The 22,229-nt window shown below is 37.7% G+C and overlaps 1 protein-coding gene across 6 annotated transcripts in view; it reads right to left on the bottom strand.

Annotated features, from left to right (window-relative positions):
* The window catches only part of ZNF638 (zinc finger protein 638), a 98,492-nt gene that overhangs the window by 25,447 nt on the left and 50,816 nt on the right, over positions 1-22,229 (bottom strand). For all 6 annotated transcript variants that reach the window (XM_038007083.2, XM_073023067.1, XM_007970281.3 and 3 more), the window contains exons 11-16: positions 7,365-7,415; positions 4,760-4,831; positions 3,902-3,988; positions 3,366-3,434; positions 2,944-2,984; positions 1,333-1,464 (exon numbers count right to left, since the gene is read on the bottom strand). In XM_038007083.2, coding sequence (XP_037863011.2) covers positions 1,333-1,464; positions 2,944-2,984; positions 3,366-3,434; positions 3,902-3,988; positions 4,760-4,831; positions 7,365-7,415 — 452 coding nt within the window. The remainder of the gene's footprint in view (positions 1-1,332; positions 1,465-2,943; positions 2,985-3,365; positions 3,435-3,901; positions 3,989-4,759; positions 4,832-7,364; positions 7,416-22,229) is intronic.

Below are 22,229 nucleotides of genomic sequence, written 5' to 3'. Positions count from 1 at the left end.
ACCAAAAAAACGTGTAATAATTGTGAAGTCATTTTTCATTCTGTTATTTTCATAGGTATAAAGCTGTAGCTCCATACATTTTGGCTTTAATTTTCATACCTTGGTAAGCAGAGGTTGAAACTTCTTCCAAATATTTGATAGTTAATGAGGTAGAAAGCTATATGTTTACTTTTAGTTGTAAGCCTATTTGAAATAAATTATCTCTTAAGGTTGTCTATTTATTTATTGTAGTTTTAAAATGTTACTGCATAATATAGATGTGAATCCTGTTCCCTTTTTTAAACAAATAGTCTTCAGTTTTTAAATTTTCATTTTAATTTGTTAATTTTAATTTCATAAATGTTTAGTTTCATTAAGTCTCCAAATATTTTAATTTTACTCAACTCCACTCAAAACTGGGCAGATAACTTAGGTTTAAAGTTCAATCGCTGTACACAATGCAATGGGTTTTAGTGTATTTACTGAGCTCTGCGATCATTCAAATAATCTACTTTTAACATAATGTGAAATTACATATAACTCGTACTCATTCTCTTCTACCATTTTCTCAAGCACACTGGCTCCGAGTGCCTCAAAACATATATCCTATTCTACTTTCAAAGATCTCTAGTGACTACCAACTCCTTTCTATTGTAAGAACACTTCTTCCCACTATTCTAATGGTGTCATTTCCATGACTTAAACTACTTCCTGAAATCTCGCTCGATTAAACATACTTTCTACAAGTTGATTATTACATACATTTTAATATGTTGTTTTAAAAACACAAAGCCAACACATGCTTATAGAAAATTTAGAACATAAAGATAAACCTAGATTGTTTGAAGTATTGATGACATCATTAGTCTGAGTCTGAAAATGATTACTTCCCATTTGAATATCACTGATAAAAGAGCAGAAAGAGTATGAAATACAAGTAGAAGAATGATCTACAAAATCTTACAAATATAGCTTCCTAAAAAGCCAAAATAGATAAAGTTTGCTGGTATAAGCCTTTCTCATACCTATACTTATGTATTAAACATATTAAAGATATAAAACATTTCCTATTTATTAAACATATTAAAGATATAAAACATTTCCTATTAAACTAAAATCTTGAGTAAAACTTTGACATATTAGAAAGCCATCCATCCCCATCATTAAAACTATGTCTCATTACAACAATACTAAAATACAGGATATTTGTATTTTATATTTTAAAATCCCTTAGCTTGGAAGTCTACTTTGAGATACTGCTTTTAAACATTTTCTTTTTAGTTTTGTAAGTAAATTTAGTGTTTTTCAAAGCCTGTTTGCAGAGGATATGAACAGCTATTAATCAACTCTTACCTTTTTATGAGATGATAAAATCAAGATATCCTTTAAACCACCAAACGGTTTTGCTAAGTCATAAACTTCTTCTATAGAATATCCTTTATTAGGCAAATTAGAGATAAGCATCACACACATTTCTTCTGTTTCCTTCAAAACAAATTTTTAAAACCTGGTATTAAAATTTCTTTAATTGCTTTTATATTTACTTAAGTTTATACTGTATTATCATGTTTTATGTTAGTATATCGTTGCATTTAATACAGAGGAAAGCCTGATAAACTCAAGAGGCTGGTCTGAACCTCAAATTAAAAAGAAAAGCAAAAAAGCTTGCAAATTTACACTCTTCAAGAGTACACAGACTAATTGTAGTTATACCATCTGTCATCTAGTTCAGGTCTGCTGGTCTCTTTTTCACCCACCGTTGTTTTTTTTTTTTTGAGAGTCTTGCTCTGTTGCCCAGGCTGGAGTGCAGTAGTGCAACCTTGGCTCACTGCAAGCTCCATCTCCCAAGTGCAAGTGATTCTTGTGTCTCAGTCACCCGAGCAGCTGTCACCCACTGTTTTCAAACACAAGTTCATTTATTTCTGGCTACAACTGCTTCCTTTCATATACTGTCGCCATCCCTGTGCCTTGTGATAATATCCCCAAGCTCCAAATCAGTGTGTATCCTTTTATCTTCCTGAATAAGATAATCACTTTTAGGCAATAAATAATAAAAAAGCTCCTGAGAATCTTTACCCCATAACCCAATCCTCAATGCAATTAAGCACTTTGTTTTCTGCCATCCCTTCTCTCAGATCTATTTTATTCTTCAAGGTAACCCTCTCATCAACGCCAATTATTCCTTTCATGCTTATTGGGGAAATTTCTAAAGATGATGTGTTATAGTCAACTTGGCAATTTTTGATCTCTAGGGGAAAAAAAAAGGCAGGAAGTTACAATTTTCATAAACCAGTTTAGTGTGACTTTAAACTAAATTGGTACTATAAAATACTCTTCCTAAAGTAAGACTTACTACTTAGTTACTACTTGAAGAATGGCCCTACCAGACAAAAATAAACTTATGCTCAACACCTGAAGGATCTAAAAATCTACACCAGTAAAATGTACATTAATCACTGTAACATATTCATAATAATATACATAAACACAAGAAAACAATTATTAAGTGAACTTTCTGTCCTTTACATAAAACTGCAAACTCCACTTGCTTCTCCACAAATGCAAACAACTGGTATTCTAACCATTAACATATCTCCCATTTACCTCTAAGAAAAAAACAGATTTCACAAAATTCTAATGATTCTAATTTAACCAACTACTGTCTACCCAAAACCCATTTTGGCATAACATGGTGTTCTCAATGAATAGTAATCTTCAAAAAACATGTACATTTGTTGATGATCTGTTCCTAATTTTTGTGACTTAACTCTGCACCTCAGGGTTTTTGAGCTAAAATCACATTTTTTTCTCTTTTCCTTTTTAAAAATCATGTGTTAAAAGTCATAAATGACTGGAATTCTCATATGCCAAACACCGTGAATTTTTTACCTGGCTTTATAAGAAAAACATCTTTTATTAAAATGTCTTGAGCTTTAAAGAAATAAATAAAATATGAAAACTGACCTTGCTAACTGGTTCATTTTCTGTGGTCTCCAAAGCAGCATCTTAATACAAAATAAAATTTAAAATGATGCAGACATATTTATCAAGATCCCACTTTATTCCACAATAGATTAAACAGTAGCTACATGAAAACGTATAATACAACAAAAGTCTAGAGAATAACTATATAACAAAATAACTACAAAAGTGACACTGACTTTTAAAAAATACATTTAAATTTCATTCTTTTTCAGATCAAAATTTCAGATTAAGAGATACAGACATGAATCATAATAAGCTTAATTTCACTTAGGTATGGCACTGGTAATTAAAATAAGTAAATGCGTTGGGGAGATACTAAATTAAGAATTTCTCTTCTAAAAATGTTAACTTTCCTTCTACCTTTAAACATAAAAGAACAAATTAAATTTCTATTGACCTACCACAAATAGCTTCTTTAGCACAGTCTTCAGTGGCTTTGACTTCAATACTGGTCTTTATTTCAGAGTTTCCTGCATCAAATAATCTGCTTTAATAGTCTAGTAAAACACTAATATAATCAAACTAATGAATCTAAACAGCAACTTAAGCTAGTTTATTTTGACATTTCAAGTCTCCTTAGGCTGACCTAAGTCAAACATCTCTTTGAAAAACAAAAGACAGCAATCCCTACACTTTGATAATTTTTAGGCAAAATTTCAAAATATACCTTAAAGACGACCTAAAGAAAATAAATGGACCCATAGAGGGAAACAACACACACTGGGGCCTCTTGGAAGGTGGAGGGTGGGAGGAGGGAGAGGATCAGGAAAAATAACTAATGGTGCTGGGCTTAATACCTGGGTGACAAAATAATCTGTACAACAAACCCCCATGACACGTTTACCTATGTAAGAAACCTGCACATGTACCCCTGAACTTAAAAAGTGAAAAAAAAGAAAACAAAACAAAGCACTGAAAGACTACATTTCAAACTTACCTGGTACAGTCACAGGTTTGTTAGAGTCTTTGTTTTTGACATTCCCAGTCTTTTTGGCTTCTAGAGACTTCTTCCCACCAGATTTTGCTTGTAAAAGTACAGTGAGCCATTATTCTAAAGGTCTGTTAAATCATTTAGCATGTTTCACACTAATATATTAGTAAATTAGTTTGACTTTATTACAAAAGCAGCTCTTTTCTAAATATTCATTATTTCTATTTATTTTCAGTACCTCTTTCCCAATAAGATTAAGTCAAGATACAACTTTTTGGTGATGCCCTCAAAAAAGCCACATCTTTAACTTTCACATGGCAGACCAACATCATAATCACATACACACAAAAATAATACTGTGTAATTTCTGCAAAGATTTTTTAGAATTAGTCTATTAGGAAAGATACTACTAAAAAGATTGCTCTAGTTCCAAGGTGCTACGTTTATTTTAAACAGTATTCCACTTCTTTATGGAAAAAAATGAATTCTCCTAACATAATCTTTTTAAAAGTAACAAGTATCTAAGAAATTGTACAAACTGGAGATGGCAATATGAACTGACAACTCTAAAAAAAAGAGGGAAACAAAGATTAAACCATTTATGGAGGGAAACGACAGAGCAACCTGTGATTACAAAGCTGTCAAAAATGTACAGTTATATAGCTGCATATATATGTGATTGTTTACATGCACAAAAATGTATCTGCCTATTTGCCAAAGACAAAATTCCAACAAAATGGGTCAGGTTTTAAATATCAAGGAAATATCTACTAAACTATTCAAGTATTAGATGCTAACAACTATTATACGAATTTAAAACGTGAATAAATAAACAATAAAATCTCTCCTCCCCAATAGTCTTACCTGTTTTGATTGAAGCTTTATTACCTTTAGCAGCTACCGTTACCACAGATTTCACAGAACTTGCTGATTTCCCTAAATCACAAAAGCTGCAGTCAAAACTGGTTTACTTAACTGTATCAACAATCCCCAAAGAACTTCACAGAGAAAAAAATATAAGAACAATAGACTACATTTTATTCAAAACATAAAATCATCTTTGGGACATAGGCCATTTTCTAAATCTAGCAATGATGATAATTTCTTCAGAAAAAAGAAATCACTGAAATAAGAATCTACCTCCCTACTGGGGTATAGGTCAAACATCCCTAATCTGAAAATCCAAAATCTGAAATGTTCCAAAACCTGAAACCGTGAGTGTTGCTGACATGACACAAGAGGGAAATTCCCACGTAAGTACTTAAAAAAACCTTTGTTTCATGCACAAAATTATTTAAAACACTGTATAAAATTGCCTTCAGGCTAAGGTGTATATGAAACATAAATGAATTTCACGTTTAGACTTGGCTCCCATCCCCCAGGTATTTCATTATATATATGCAAACATTCCAAAATCTGAAAAAAATCCAAAATCTAAAACACTTCTGCTCCCAACCATTTTGGATAAGGGATACTCAACCTGTACTTAAAACAGCATTCATGCAAGTTAAATAAATTTCTGAACGTGTGATCAACTAGAAGCAAAATTACTAATTCCAAGGACATAAAAACAATCCCATACTTTTAGCAGTTCCAAAAGCAGTTAAACCTAGACCCTCCCAACGCATGCTTCCATGGCTCCTAATTGATTAAAAAGCATTCAAGAACACTTATATCATGGTCAGGTCATATAAAGATTGTTCTGACTCATTCCTACAGTTTCCTAGCTGTACAGGACTATTTAAATTGCTCTGACCATTATTTGTACCTACATTATCTATTACTATGGCCTATTTTCCAAGATGGTGCTATTTATAAAGATGTGATCATCAAAGTGATGTAGAAGACTGTCAGAGCCCAAACACTTTCCATTCAGAGAGCAACACAAGATTTAACTTCGAAATTAGGATTCATAACAACTAGCAAGAATGGATGAGGAAAAAGCCCAAGATCAAAAATCAACAGATCTAAACTAAACTCCAATTTATATTGAGAAGCTTTGGGGCACTAACAGATTTGTGTACATATTTCCCTATATATAAGGGTGATGATTGCCAGAATTACATAACAGGAACCTTATGAGAATACAATCATACTTTTAAAAATCATACAAAAAGTATTCACTGACATCTACAAAAATCAACTGAATCAATTTACAAATCCACTCTTTATATTCAAGACAGTCCATAATCTTTGCTCAAAAAGAACAATACAAATCCTTATAGCTTGTCACCTAGCTTGTCAATTCTTAGTCATTCACGACTTTTGCCACACTGCAGTAAACTGAGCCTCAGTGAGCCCTTAAGATATTTCTTTCACTATCCCTATGTTATTATCACAAGTCAATTCACTTTATAACTTCTATCTGAGTACTGGGACTTAAGGAAAAAATAAAAAATAGCCGGCATTAATTTCCAGCAAGTAAAGGAGTGGCCATCAGCTTAATCCCAGTCTACCACACCCCCAGTGACTCCATACACTTGGTATCAAAGTAACAGCAAAGTGTTAGCAAAATAAATGCAGCTTCAAGACGAGTTTCCCAGCCACCTATGACCCACTAGCTTCAAGACAAGTTTCCTAGCCACCCATGACCCACTCAAATTACTGCTTCTAAGAAACTACTATATGAAAATTCTGGATCTGCCACTAATAATGATTTTTGCCAGTTCCAGGCTGTTTCCTTTCCTTTTTAATATTATATGAAAGATTATTTATTTATTTATTTGAGACAGAGTCTCCCTAGGCTGGAGTGCAGTGGTGAGATCTCGGCTCACGGCAACTTCCACCTCCCAGGTTCAAGTGATTCTCCTGTCCCACCCTTCCTAGTAGCTGAGATTACAGGTGTGCACCACTGGCACCTGGCTAATTTTTTTGTATTTTCAGTAGAGACAGAATTTCACCTTGTTGGCCAGGCTGGACTCTTAACTCCTGACTTCAGGTGATCCATCCCCTTCGGCCTCCCAAAGTGATGGGATTATAGGTGTGAGCCACCATGCCCAACTTGAAAGATAATTTAATACACTGATCTCTATTCACTTAAAAGAAATGACCCTGAATTAATGAGGGTTTAGCAGAAATGGGAGACAAACTGGAAAGGATTATGCCAGGGAAAAGAGAAAAAAATTTAATAATTACCTAAAATCCCACCACAGCTCACAAAAACCATAAGGGATCATATTTATTAAACTATTGTATAAAAGAAAGGAAGAAGAGAGACCTCAATAAAAGAGAAAGAGGAAAATATGTGATATTCATCATGATAAATTTCTGCAGTTAAATTATTTCAATAATTACTATAGGAGCATTATCTAGTACATATCATTTCTCAAAACTGCTAGATGATTATAAATCTCAAAGATTAGCATGCATTCAATACAGACTACGTCATGTGAAATCCAAGACTACCACCATATGATTTTAAAATACTTTGAAGTTTTAATAGTCTAGAATCCTAATTTAAAAAACATACCTGCAGATTTGTTTACTTTGGCTACAGATGCCTTGGCTTGTCCAGTTTTGGCTAAAATAACAAGAAAAACATTTAAGTACTACATTACAAATAACATCATTTGGATTTAGTTAAGTCAACCTAGCAATAATTTAGAAAGAACCCTGCAAGAAACATCCCTATACTCATCTTTTATGTCCATGGAATTACTATGGGGGCAAATTCTTAGATATGAACTTGATGTGTCAAAAGGCATACAGATTTAAATTTTAACGATTAACATTAGACCGACCTCCAGAAAGGCTGAACCAATTAATATTCCCATCAATAGTACATAAGCATAGGAATTATTCCCCATTTCCAAACACACACAATATATCAAGACAAAATCCTCCCAAGTCTGACCCGCAGACTCAGGCTGAGCGACGGATGAAAAAAGTACACAGACACAGGTATTTTGCATGAGTGCGGCTAGGGGACTGCTTGGCCTTAGAGACACCGAAGACAGAATGCAGCCCTGATAAGCTGGAGCCGCTTGTATTTATTCAGTACAGATTTAATGACAAAGGCCTGGAACCAACACAATCTGTAGGTACTTGTCGCCCCTTCCCCCCATCCTTGGGAGCAGTCCTGCACGCACGGATAGGATGATTAAAGGTCTGCAAAAGTAAATAAACTCGTCTAGATAAATTCCTTTACACTCCTTTGTTACCTACTTCTTGCCCTTAGCATCAGGTAAGAGAATTTAGCTGCCTTCAGCCTGTATTCTCTCCTGAAGCTTTGCAAAACCTCCCGGACTTCCAAGAAGGTTTGCGTCTCTCTCCTTATAACTTTTCCCATCACCCTGACTGATCTCCTGCATCTCCCCCTTTTGTTTTTTGCATCAGGTTTTGCTGATTGAAGAGTATTGTTGATTGAAGAGTACAGATGTGTGCAGCAACAGGTTTGTCAGGCGTAGCGATTACTGCTCATATTCTGGCTTTGCATCCTAGAATTAGTAAATAACATAAGACAAACATGAGTATAATTAGTAATATCTTTTTCTAATCAAGAAGTGGGAGTCTATCCAGGAGAGATGTTCTTGCACATCCTTCCATATGGCTGGCTGTTGGGCATGTAGATCTATGGCACTTAGCAATTCTATATTTTAGTTTTAAGTTGCTTTACGACTGCTGTTAAATTATCATGTAAGGTCACCCAGAGGTGTTTCACCTCATCCCAACTATGTATTGACTGGCTCCATGGTAGAGAGGTGACAGAGATATGCTTATGCTCCCAGTCGGTTCAACTGCTGTCAGAATGCCAGCGCCATCTTGTCACTCCCCTACATGTTCCAAGGCAGTCTCGAGGGCTTGCAGATGTGGAAGAACCTTATGATTTATACCCCGTTGTAGAGTAAGTTCATTAGACACATTTCTGGTCAAGTTATCTACAAAAGTAGCTGTTTGTACTGACTCAGTAATAGATGCTACAACAACACTAGCAGTTGCTAGGATGACTACGGCTGAGACTATAAAGGCTATAAGAGTAATTATGAATCTTTTGTGTCTGACCTGGGATATGGCATGTTCTAAGGTGGCAAGAGCAGAGGAAACTTGCCAATAGTGTATCAAACTGACTGGTAGGAATGTCTCAGATTGCCTCCTTAATACCATAACACTAATAATATTCAAATTAGATATATTGTAATTAGTGATACATGAGGTGAAGCCAGCCTGTCCTTGCACTCAGGTCACAAACATGGAGTTTTGGGGTGTAATGGAAATACTGGGTCCCGTAAGAAAAACACATGGATGAGTAGTGCAAATCAGGCACTGATCTGTGTGATTATGTATAAAGGTTATAGCATAATTGTTACTGGAATTATGGTATGTCCCATACCAGGTGGTAAGGGTGGTGCTAAGATGTCCCAGATGCCATAAAGTATCTTGGGGTGGCATGGACTCTACTTGGGGTCTGGGATATCCCATCCCCTCTTCGGTCCAAATCTCATAAAGGAATGGACATGGCCACGAAACTATGATTGATATCACAATGAACGCAAACATCAGTATGTTCGCCCTGTAAACAACCGTCAGGGGCTCCAGTCTAAGATACTAAATTGCCTAACTGGAGACTAAGGGCTTGTCCCCCATGACAGACCTCCCAGGCGAAGTGGAATCCATTACTTTCCCGGCTTTGTTCTTTAGCACCGGGAGGAATGCTGGGGAAAGTGGCACTGATTGCATTGCCCGGTTTGAGGCTACTGGCAACCAAGAATGTTAAGGCATTTCCTTTGCCCATGACGTATCCATAATTTTGTTTGGGCAGGTACACAGTAAGGGTTAGAACTTTTAAAACTTACACACAGTGGGAGGACAGTGGAGTGATATGTAGTGTTACCTGGTACCTTAGTCCAATGTGTGCCATTAATAAGGGACCCTACTAGGGGTAAGTCAATCCCTCCTAGCCAAGCAGTTACATTATTAGAGGCTGGAAGGGGGTGTCTGCCCAGGTAACAGGGCATAAGAAAGGCGGATCTAAGAGATGAGCCCAACGGAGTGTAGCAGGTACGGGTTGCAGGGAAAGCGAGAGCATAAAAAGCATCCTATGTGAGTTGCAACTTACACCAGAGAGCAAAGCAAGGAACAAATTATCTGGAGTGAATGGTTTCTGTGTCTGGAGCAGGATTTGCTCAGCCTTGTAAGTTGTCTTCTTCAGCATCCCCCAGGTAATGTCTGGGGCTTGTGTTGTCTGAGGAAGCTGTGTTGTCTGGAGCTGCAGGTCCTGTGGGGTCATTTCCTTCACTTCTGGTACCACGTTGGGTCCTAGCCACGCCATGGTATGGTCTGATGCATCATGCTGGAATCCAAAGAGGGCCTGAGGGGGGTGTGAACACAAGTATATCATCTTCCCCATGTTAGCAATTCATCTGGACATACCATACATTACTATTTACATCTTTCCATAAAACTGTGGGTTTTATGTCTTGAGAAGATTTAGCAAAGTGCTTTTCTATAGCTGATTGAAATTTATCATTTAAATTGAAGAAATTAAGCGTAAATAACGCTTGTGCTACTAGTGTTGCAGGGTCCTTACTCATTTTCCCCTTTTGTTTTCTGAGCATATTTTTAAGGGTGGAGAGGGCATGTTCTACTATGGCCTGTCCTTGGGGGTTATACGGGATGCCTGTGGAATGTTGGATGCTCCACGTGTGACAAAATTGTTGAAAATGTGAGCTGGCATAGGCCAGATTATTATCAGTTTTAATTTTTGTGGGCCACCCCATAAACACAAAAAAGGTGTTTAATGATATATCGGGTGGACTCTCCAGGAAGCGCGCGTGCTAATTAGGTAGGAATTGGTATCAACGGATACATGTACATATCTTAGTTTTCCAAATTTAGGGACGTGTGTAACATCTGTTGCTGTAACTGATTAGGTTCTAGTCCTCTACGATTAATGCCTGTTGAAGGAGGGGACGTGCCTGTGAGCTGGCTATCTGGGTACTGCAGGACAATTTGTTTAGCTAGTCTTGGGGTAAGCTGCAATTAAGTTTCTCTAATTTTGGTGGAAAAATCGATGCGACTGGGTGGCTTGGTCAAGCAGTGACGTCATAACCTGCAGGTCTGCTTGATCACTGCCATAAGCCAGTGGGAAAGGCAGTGAGCTATGGGCTGGAATGTGTGTGATAAAATTGACTGTGTATGTTGATCCAGCAATTGCTGAAGTCCAAGAAAAGGTGCACTCAGGGCGGGCTCGAGAGTGGACTTAATGAGCACCGTCTCAAGGTTTTGCAATAAACAGAGTCACTAACAATGTTAATGGGCTGAGAGGAATAGGTTTCTAGGGCCAGTATTAGGGCTCCAACCTCAGCTCCCTGAGCGCTAGTAAATCCAGATCTAGTGAGGGAATTATGTGGTTTCCATCAAATAGCTGCTTTTCCCTTTTTACCAGAACCATCAGTAAAAAGCGTTAAAGCACTAGGTATGAGGGAGTGATCTACTTTTGTTGGCAAAACTACAGGAGTATGAGATAAGAACTGAAATAGTTTGTCAGCAGGAAGGGCATGTTTTATATGGTCTGCATAATCAAAGAGTGCTATCTGAAGATCTAGTGATGGGGCAAGACTGCTTTGAATTTTTACTCAAGAAAATTCTTATGACATCAGGGTCATAACCTAGCAACAGACTGCATCGTCTGCGGCCCATATAGATGACTTTACTAACTAGCTGGATATAGTGAGATAGTGTTTTAGTCCCAATACGTGAGCAAAAAACACATTCTAGGAAGCGCAGCCCTGCGGCCATCTGTCCTATTAATCCTGTAGAGGAGTGTTTAGCAGGAAAAACAAACAACTGAACTGAATATCATGGATCTATGCGATCTAGATGCCTCTGAGAAATAACTTGGTCTATTTCCTCAATTTCCCTTTTTGCTGCAGGGGTTAAATGCCGAGTGAGTCTAGGACAGCATTGCCTTTTAGGACAGAAAACAGGTTCTGTAATTTATCAGTAGTTATGCCCAAGGTAGGAGGATGCCAGTTAATATCACCCAGTAATTTCTGATAATCATTTAAGGTATGTAAATTGCTAGTATTTAATTTAACCTTCTGAGGTCTTACTGACCAGGAAGTTAGTATGTATCCAACATATTTCCAAGGTGAGGACATCTGTACTTTTTCAGGTGCTACGATTAACCTCTTAACAACAGAGGTATATAAACTTAAGTTTACAACAGAGGCATATAAACTTAAAAGTACTGGCTGTTGGGTCTGCTAGTAAAATACCATCCACAAAATGAATAATCTTAATTATTAAGAAATTTTTTTCTACTGGGGAGCAAAGCCTGATTTACATGATGCTGACACATGGTAGGACTGCTCAGCATTCCTTGAGGAGTATTTTCCAATGAAATTGGTGAGCTGTCCTTTCATTACTGACAGCTAGTATGGCAAATGTAAATTATTCTCTGCCCTGTTCTGCAACAGGAATGTATAAAAGCAGTCTTCTAAGTCAATATCGACTATAGGCCAATCTTGAAGAACTGCCACAGGGGAAGGGAGCCTCTGTTGAAGAGGCCCCATAGGTTGCAAATTAACACTGACAGCCTGTAAGTCATGCAAGTCTCCATTTGCCAGACCTTTTGGGAATGATGAAAATGGGCAAATTCTAAGGGCTGTTTGATGGTTCTATATGGCTGGCTTTTAATTGCTCAACTAATTTGTGGGCTCATTGTAATTACTCTCCCTTTAAAGGCCACTGTTTTACCCAAATTGGATCTTGAGAGAGCCACGTCAGAGGTAGGGGAGGAAGAACAACAGTGGTCATTATTAGAAAGGGGTTTGCAGCTCCCATTGGGCTAAGAGGTCCCATCCCCAAGGTTAACAGGGATGGTCATGATTAGAGTTTTGTAACTGTTTTTTCCCTCCAAATCGCAACGTTAGGGGGCACATGCTCTGCTTGGCTGTGTGCACTTCCCCGATGCCGACAATTTTTGTTTCTGAGTGACCCAAGGCCAACTTTCTGGCCAGTTTTGATCACTAATAATCGAAATATTTGCCCCTGTATCCGGTAGGCCAGTAAAATTCTTATTTCCAATTTTTAAGGTAATCATGGGTCTCTGATCAGTGATTAATTTTTTCCAATATACTCCTATGGCTCCCGTGCTTCCAAACTTCCCTTACCCTTTCCCTGGGCGCTGGGGACCCAGTATGGTAAGAGTAGTAACTGAGCTATTTTAGATTTAGGAGGAAGAATATGCAGACTGACCTTTACATTCCATCATAACTAATATCTCACCTTGAAAATCACTATCAATTACCCTCGTGAGCACACTGATTCCTTTACTGGATAGGCTTGATCATCCTAGGACCAATCCCACCGTTCTGGAGGCAGTGGGCCCCAGATCCCTGTTGCAACCCTTTTAGGGTCTTCTCCTTCTTTTAGCACTAATTCGTTGGGGCAGAGTAAAAGTTCAATCCTGTGCTCCCAGAGGTGGCTGTTCTGAAAGAGTGGACTGTGGGCTTTCCAATTGACCAAGGAAAGCTGCTGGCACTGCCCAAGTTTGGAGCACGGCCTGGGGCTGGCCCCTCATGAAGTTCCCTGATTACTTATGGGGTTGCCATCTTTTCAAATTTGGACTTGCATTGATTTGCCCAATGTTTCCCCTTTCTACATCGGGGGCATATAGAAGGGGGTTCTTTTCCTGAGTTACCTCTTCATATGACCTGGCTCTCCACATAGAAAACAATTTGGGTTTTTCTCCCTTTTCACTTTAGGAGGCTTTATTGCCATAGCCAATATTTTGGCTTTGTGTGTTTCAGTCCCCATCAGTTGACATGCTCATGTAAGTTCCCTGACCGTAGCTGCCTTCCTTACTGCCTGCATTGCTTGCTGGCAGTGGACGTTAACATTTTCATAAACCAACTGCAACAATAAGATATCAGCACCCTGGGCTGACTAATTTGTCTCTTAATTGCCTGGGTTAACCAATTGATAAATTCAACAAATGGCTCCTGAGGCCCTTGTCGAACATTTATAAAAGATCCCTGTTGAACTCCGCTTTCAGAAATTTGGTCCCAAGCCCTGAGAGCACACACAGACACTTGTGCATAGGCTTAGGGAACAAAACTTAATTGTTGTGGTACACTGGCATAGGAACCCCTCCCCTGAAGCACAGCAGCTGTTATGTCTTGCCTGGCCAATTGATTCCGGTTGGCTTGTTGTTCACACAACTCATCATACTCTGCCTTCCAGGGGAGGTACTGACTGGGCTCTAAAGTTGTTTTAGCTAGCACTGACCAGTCCCATGGGGCCCAACAGAACTTGTCTGCTACGGCTTCAATTAATCCTTTCGTAAATGGACTAACAGCTGTGTTTGCGCGAAATCTTTCTCTTATCTTTATAAGTGTCAAAAGAAATGGGTTCACATACCTGATCGCCTTGGTGATCTTGCATTTCCAGACAGGTTAAGAGCTCCCCTTCTAATGCCACCTGCCTAAGACAGGGTCCCATAGCTGTAGTGTATCCCTTGTCTTTTTTCCAATTTACTGGGGGAGGGGGCTCAGGGAAAACCTCCATTTCCTCTTTAGTATCTTTACCCAGTAATGGCAGTGATGAGGGAGGAGGTGGTGGCACTAAGGTAGGTGATGGTTCCTCCTCCCTTCCCTTCTTGGGCTCTTCTGCGTACAGCGGGGCCAAAGCAGCCCTAACTAAGGTCCATACGGTTAAAGACGTTACTGGGATCCGTTGCCCTTGTGTATGATACTGTTTAAGATTTTTCCCCACTTGTTCCCAGAGTTCTAGGTCCAGTGTTCCTTCTGCTGGGAACCATAGATTATGGGAAACAACAGTTTGCATTAGGTCCCTTAACTGAGCCTGTGAAACCGAGGCTCTGCTATCTTTAAGCAGTTGTTTCAATACTTTTATATACTGTTTCTGTTGTGCGGATAGCTGTTGTCTCATGATGAAACTCCAGCTTGAGAATTCCCCTGAACTTGGATATCCCGAGCGGGCACCAATGACTTACTGACTGCACAATCTCTTCGCCTTCATTTTCGGGGGTTCCGCTGTGATCCCTTGCAACGTTCCTCACGAGGGGCACCAGCTGCTGAGTCTGATCCGCTGACTCTGGCCGAGCGACGGATGAAAAAAGTACGCAGACACAGGTATTTTGCGTGAGCGCGGCTAGGAAACTGCTCGGCCTTAGAGACTCCGAAGAGAGAATGCAGCCCCAATAAGCTGGAGCTGCTTGTATTTATTCAGTACAGATTTAATGATGAAGGCCTGGAGCCAACACAATCTGTGGGTAACTGCTGCCCCCGCTGTAGGGAGCAGTCCTGCATGCAGATGATGAAAGGTCAGATGATCAAAGGTCGAGGATCAAAGGTCGGATGATCGAAGGTCGGCAAAAGTAAATAAACTTACCTAAATTCCTTTGTTATCTACGACTTGCCCGTAGCCTCAGGGTAAGAGAATTCAGCTGCCTTCAGCCTTTATTCTCTCCCAAAGCTTTGCAAAACCTCCCAGGACTTCCAAGAAGGTTTGTCTCCTTATAACTTTTCCCACCACCCTGACCAATCTCCTTCAAAAGCCTCCTCACATGGTTAACTGAAATGATCAACCTTCCCAATGTTAAATGGAAACTGGTAGAATTTTTTTGCTTTAATTGTAAGTGTAGATGTATCCATCTTCTTATGTTTAAAAGTCATCTCTACTTCTTTCTCTATAATCTGCCTAATCATACTATTTTTCAATTTATCTTTTGGGTTGAGGCTTTTTTATTTTTTATTAGAGTTCCTTATATATTAAGAAAACACATAGGTTAACAATTTTTTTAAAAGTCACTCAAAATACTGATGCACTAATACATTTTATGTAGTCAAATGTCTTCCTGAGAAGAACTTCTCAACCTAAATTTTACAAAAATATTCTCCACACTGTTATCATCTTATGTATCATAGTAAATCTTTGATCCAACTGCAGTTTGATATAAGTGCTTTTACTTTTTTTTTTTTTTTTTGAGATAGAGTCTCGCTCTGTTGCCCAGGCTGAGTGGCACGATCTCAGCTCATTACAACCTCCGCCTCCCAGGTTCAAGCGATTCTCCTGCCTCAGCCTCCTGGGTACCTGGGTCTACAGAAGAGCACCACCACACCCAGCTAATTTTTGTATTTTTAGTAGAGACGGGATTTTACCACGTTGGCCAGGCTGGTCTCAAACTCCTGGCCTCAAGTGATCCAGCCACCTTGGCCTCCCAAAGTGCTGCAATTACAGGCGGGAGCCACTGCACCAAGCAGAGTGCTTTTACTTTAATCAAAAGTAAAAAAAAAAAAAAGTAGCTAATGAATAATTGATTGTTTCCCAACTAATATGAAATATCATACAAATTTACTGATGTTCTGTATGTTTTGGGAAATATCTCTGGATTCTCTTCTGTCCTACTTTTTGTCTACATAACTATGTGAAACGATTCTAAATCTTTGAACTTTGTAATATATTTTAATATTTATTGTGGTTAGTCTGTTTTCATTGTTTTCTTTAAAGAACTGTCCTGCCTATTCTTCTATGTCAATTTCTTAAACTTAGAATCAGCTTATGTAATTTAAAATGTTTTATCACTATTATTCTTTATACTTAGTGTATAAAGAAAAAAAGGTTTAGCTGGACGAGGTGGTTCTGGCCTGTAATACCAGCTACTCAGGAGGATGAGGTAGAAGAAGCACTTGAACCTGGGAGGTGGAGACTGCAGTGAACTGAGATTCCACAACTGAACTCCAGCCTGGGCAACAGAAAAAAGAAAAGAAAAGAAAAGAAAGAAAGGAAAAAAAGGTATTTTGTAACAGTGAAGCCTTCTATCCAAGAATGTTGTTTTTTCATTTAAGACTCATTTTATGCCTTTTAATATTTTAGTTTTCTTTTTATAACTTCTACTTTTTTTACTGTAAATGGACTATTTAATATTAGTTACATAAGGAGCTCTTCTTTATAAATAAAGCAATTAAGCATTACATATTAGAGAATTAAGATGGGTAATTATAATTAAATAGCACCGTATAATTGATTCTCTTAGGTTCTCCATCATACTATCATATTTGCAAATAATGGTGTATCTTACTTTCCAATTTCCATGCCTTCTGAATTACATTGTACTGGTTAATGGTTATTAGTTTTAAAAAATATTTATTTTAACTCAAAGAGGTGCTGATACACAGTCTCAGTTTAATGGGAATGCATCTCATGCATTATTAAGCATATTATGCATATGTTGGCTTTTAACATATGTGTACTTGTATATGTGTGTGCATAAAAAAGTATATATACACACATACCATATTTAAGAAACTTTTTTTTTTTTTTTTGGAGATAGGGTCTCACTCTGCTGCATAGGCTGGGGTACAGTAGCACGATCACAGCTCACTGAAGCCTCGACCTCCTGGGCTCAAGCAATCCTCCCAGATCAGCCTTGCAAGTAACTGACACATGCCAACATGCCCAGATAATTTCTTAATTTCTGATACAGACTAGGTCTCACTATGTTGCCCACACTAAGAATTCTTTTTTAAATGCTAGAAATGGATGTTGAAGTTAATACCCCTTTCAGTATTTATGGAAAGGTTCATACGTTCCTTTTTTTAATATGGTAGAATTGAATTAACAGATTTCCTCATTTTGAACCATCTTTGTACTTCCAATACAACCCTCTCTTGAGAATAGTCCATTATTCAAAGTGCTCGCAGACACTATATGTTAAAATTTTACACTAAAATTTAACATTATTATTCCTAAATATAATTGTTCTACAGTTTCATGAAAGCTGTCAGCATTAAAAAAAATACTTAACTTTCACCTTTGGGATAATTATAAATTCACACGGAGTTGTATGAAGTAAGAGGGAGAGACACCATATACCCTTTACCCAGTTTCCCTCCAATGGTTAACACTTTGTATAACTGTAGTACAGTATCACAGACAGAAAACTGATACAATTGATACCATCTACCAACATCCAGATTTCACTCATTTTACACACAATGTGTACTTAGCTCTGTGAAATTTTATCATAGGTGTATATCAGTGTGATTACCACCAGCCAAGATACAGAACAGTTCCTTCATAATGATCTATTCTAAAACCCATTTATAGCAACAGCCACCTCCCTCCCACCAACCCTGACAATCACTAATCTGTTCTCTCTCTGTAATTTCATTTCAATATGATATACGTGAAATTTTATAATATAAAACTTTTTAAAATAGTCATTCATCCACTGAAGAACATTTGGGTTGTTTCCAGTTTGGGACAATTAAAAACAAAGTACCCATAAATATTCGTGTATAGGCTTTTGTATGAGCGTAAGTTTTCATTTCTCTGGGATGAGAGCTCAAGAGTATAGGTGATAAGTCACATGGTAAGCACATGTTTAGTTTTGTTAAGTTAAACTTCCATACTCTTTTCCAAAATGGCTGTACTATTTCACAACTGCTCTTGCACACAATGTATGAGTTTTTCTACATACACATCAGCATTTGGTGCTATTATTATTTTTTATATTAGCCATTCAGATAGGTGTGTAGTGTCTTTGTCAGTATTCGATGTATTAGCCTGTTGCCCCACCTTTTCTCATTCCTCCTTTTATAGGAAGCTTTCCCTTCCCCTGAATGCCATGGTATAGCTGAAATCAATATTGCTTTCTAAAAGATTTGGTGGAACTCACATGTGGGAGTTCCCACAGGTGAGCAGAGGGTTTTTACTGTGGAAATAACTGACTTAAGCAAACAAACAAGAGATCTCTGAATAGTGTGAATCACTTTCTTTAAACATTTTCTGAAATATTTTAAATTACTGACAACAAACATTCATTATTTTTATAATTAGATTTAAAAGAAAGCCATTTTCAGCCGGGAATTGAAAAGGTAAAAAGAAAAGGGGACATAGTATTTGTAAAAAAGAGAAAAGCCACAGGAAGAGAAAAAAATCATTCAATCAAGTTTCATCAGAGATGAGCCTTACAGGATAAATCAGAATCTGTCCCCCAACTCTCCCCAAAAGGAGTCTTAACTGACTTTTTATCTTCAGTACCTTGCCTGTGACCTATTAAGTGCTTACTAAAGTTAAATGAGGTCAGACATCAATTCTATGCAAATAACATAAATAAAGAAGCAATGAAATAACATGGATAATAAACTATTCTGAGTGACTAGAAAATAGTACGTAGTTGACTGTTAATAGGTTCAAAAGATAATCTGGGGTCAAAGGGCAAAGAATAATTTACAGAAAGTCAATGAATTTGGACTTTATTCCACTGGTCACTAAAAGTAGAATGATCAGATTTGCTTTAAAGAGACCTCTGGGCAACAATGTGTATAATAAAGCAGAGAATGGAATAAAAAATATCAGTCAGGAGGCTATCTTCAAAAGTTCAAATGTGAGACGATAGGTCTGAATTAAAGAGTTATAGGCATGATGGAGCTACGTATAAAGAATCTGAGAGCTGAAGTAGATTCAAGGGAAAATACGGATCCGCTACTGACCGGCTGAAAAGAGGAAGGATGTTATCGAAATCCGAGTTATGTCAAACAGAAGAAAAGAAAAGACAGGGTTAAGAATTACTCTACTGGATGATTAGTAGTAACTGTAATATAAGAAACTGAGAAGAGTAGACTGAAGGGGATAGAAGAGTTTATGTATGTATGGGAGAAGTCCTTAAAGACTGACAGGAAAGAAATCACCCAGAAACAGGGCCAGGCATGGTGGCTCCCAGCACTTTGGGAGGCCGAGGTGGGTGCATCACTTAAGGTCAGGAGTTTGAGACCAGCCTGGCCAACATGGTGAAACCCCATGTCTACTTAAAAAAAAAAATTAGTCAGGCATAGTGTCACATGTGTGTAATCCCAGCTATTCGGAAGGGTGATTGAACCTGGGAGGCAGCGGTTGCAGTGAGTCAAAATCATGTCACTGTACTCCAGACTAGGCAACAGAGTGAAACTCCATCTCAATAAAAGAAAAAAAAAAAAAGAAAGAAACCACCCAGGAAGAAAAGTATGACACGAGAAGAGGAAAAAATTGTTAGGAAAACTAGAAAGGCTGGAGAAAAGTAGTGATCCAAGGAGATCAAGAAGTTTTCATTCCTGAGGGAAGTAATTTAGTATATGCACAAAGCTTTGGAATCATAAAGTTTTGCATTCAAATTCTAACTCCTCCATGTGACCCTGACTCATTTAACCTTTCTGAATCTATCTCTTCTAGAAAATGAGAACAATATATTTTTTTGAGGTGGAGTCTCGCTCTTGTCATCCAGGCTGGAGTGCAGTGGCACAATCTTGGCTCACTGCAACCCCTGCCTCCCAGATTCAAGAGACTCTCGTGCCTCAGCCTCCCGAGTAGCTGGGACTACCACCACCACACGCGGCTAATCTTTGTATTTTTAGCAGAGACAAGGTTTCACCATGTTGGCCAGGCTGGTCTTGAACTCCTGACCTCAGGTGATCCGCCCGCCTCAACCTCCCAAAGTGCTGGGATTATAGGCACAAGCCACTGCACCCAGCCAAACATTAACTATAACTCAAAGAACGGCTTGAAAGATTAAACAAAATAACATAAATATACTACGTGCCCAGCATAAATATCATACCCACAAATGTTAGGCTTCTTTTCCTTGTTTTCTCTCTTCTGGAACAGATTGTGTTAGTAGGCCTGTCTACTTAAGTCATTTTTACCTCATTTTGTATACTAAATTCTAACTTTAAAACAAACTAATCCTGCATCACCTTTACCCTAGTTCTGCTTTTGCTCTGTGTCACAGAAATTCTCATTTTCTAAAACTTGTGTTATTTAATGTTTATTTTATATTTAATATTTGTCATCTCAAGTTAAAAATGTAAACTGTCTGGTGGGATGCCTATTTGGTCCACTGATACATCCTAAGCCTCTACAAAGTGCCCCCTATCATGGGCATATAATAGGTACTCAATAATTACTATTTTTCTTTTTAATTAGTACTGGGTAAGAGCTCTAATGTTTCCATTTATGATCAAATTACACTCTTGCTTCCTCCCTGTGCTTATAATCAGATTTATCCTTAAAACTGCCCTAATTAACTCTGTCACTCTTCAATCTGAGCAGATCTCAAAATATTATCAAGTACCCTTCTTTCTCACCTGTCACTTTCTCAGTCCTGTTTAGAGGTTCCTTTTTCTTTCTACATTTATATTGGAAGGAAGTACTTAGCTTTTCAAAATTTAGACCAACTTAAAAAAATTCCCAAGTATCTCACTTTCAATGCCACATGATTGGCTGACTAAAGAATATCTCCAGCAGATACCTGTGACAGCTGAAATTTGGTAATGTTGAAATCTAAGGTCCTACCCCCAAATTCAAAAACACCACTGTGAGTTTTCCAATTGTAATCAATAATATCATCACACTCTTAGTAAAACCTATCAGGACTGAAACTTGGAAACTTTTTATTACTTAAAAAATTTTTTAAACTCATTTACTGAAAAATTCCATACAATAAAATGCAAATTTTACCTCCTCACATCACTTAAATTAACCTTTTTCACATCAGGTCTTAATCATTCCAAAGTGAAGCCCAACTGTGTTTTCTCAGTGGGATTTTTACATCTCTCCAATTTATCCAATCTATATAAGAATCCTAAACAATTAGTGAGTGGCTCCATATTCTCTACTGCAATTTCCCAGAGTCTGTACCAATTGTTGCTAGCTCTTATACAGAAAAAATAGAGTGCACTTTTGCCAAGCTTAAGAAACAGTGGACTAAACAAAGCTAAATAGGTTTCTTTCCTGAAGGACTTCATAAAACGTGTTCTGTGAATTATTTTTTCAAAAGAGAAAAAATTGCTGTAACACACACCCCAAACTTTTTTACCCAAAACGTCTTTCAGAAATTAATCTTTAATACGACACATTCTGAAAATGCTACTAATGGGGTCAAATTTGAAAACTTCTCAGCATGACCCTTCAAGGCCTTCAGTAGAATAACTCCACTTTGTTACCCTTGTTATGTGTCCCCCATATGAAGTAATCTTCTGCCTCCACATTTTATCTCTTCACATAACGTTACCTAATTTAAAATCTTAATCAAAATGTACTGTCTTCCAGAAGCCATTCATAGTATCTCTACTAACCTTCAATACTTCAGTACTCTATGCAACTAAAAACTACAGGGAAATGAGATACTCCATACAATCCAATTTTCACCTCACTAGTAAAACTTAGTACCTAAATTCTTATCTCATTCCAGGCAGAAAAACCAAAACACACTGTATTTTTACCTTCCCCAAACAGAACATACAAAACGCAGTGTAAGTTCCTAAATTTGTGTCTGCCTTATTTTAGCTTTTCTTTCCTGTCTTTCAGCATTGAGCTATTTATTCTCACTAGT

Source organism: Chlorocebus sabaeus, chromosome 14 (genome assembly GCF_047675955.1).
Source record: "Chlorocebus sabaeus isolate Y175 chromosome 14, mChlSab1.0.hap1, whole genome shotgun sequence".
NCBI lineage: Eukaryota > Metazoa > Chordata > Mammalia > Primates > Cercopithecidae > Chlorocebus > Chlorocebus sabaeus.
This window is presented reverse-complemented; position numbering and strand designations above follow the sequence as displayed.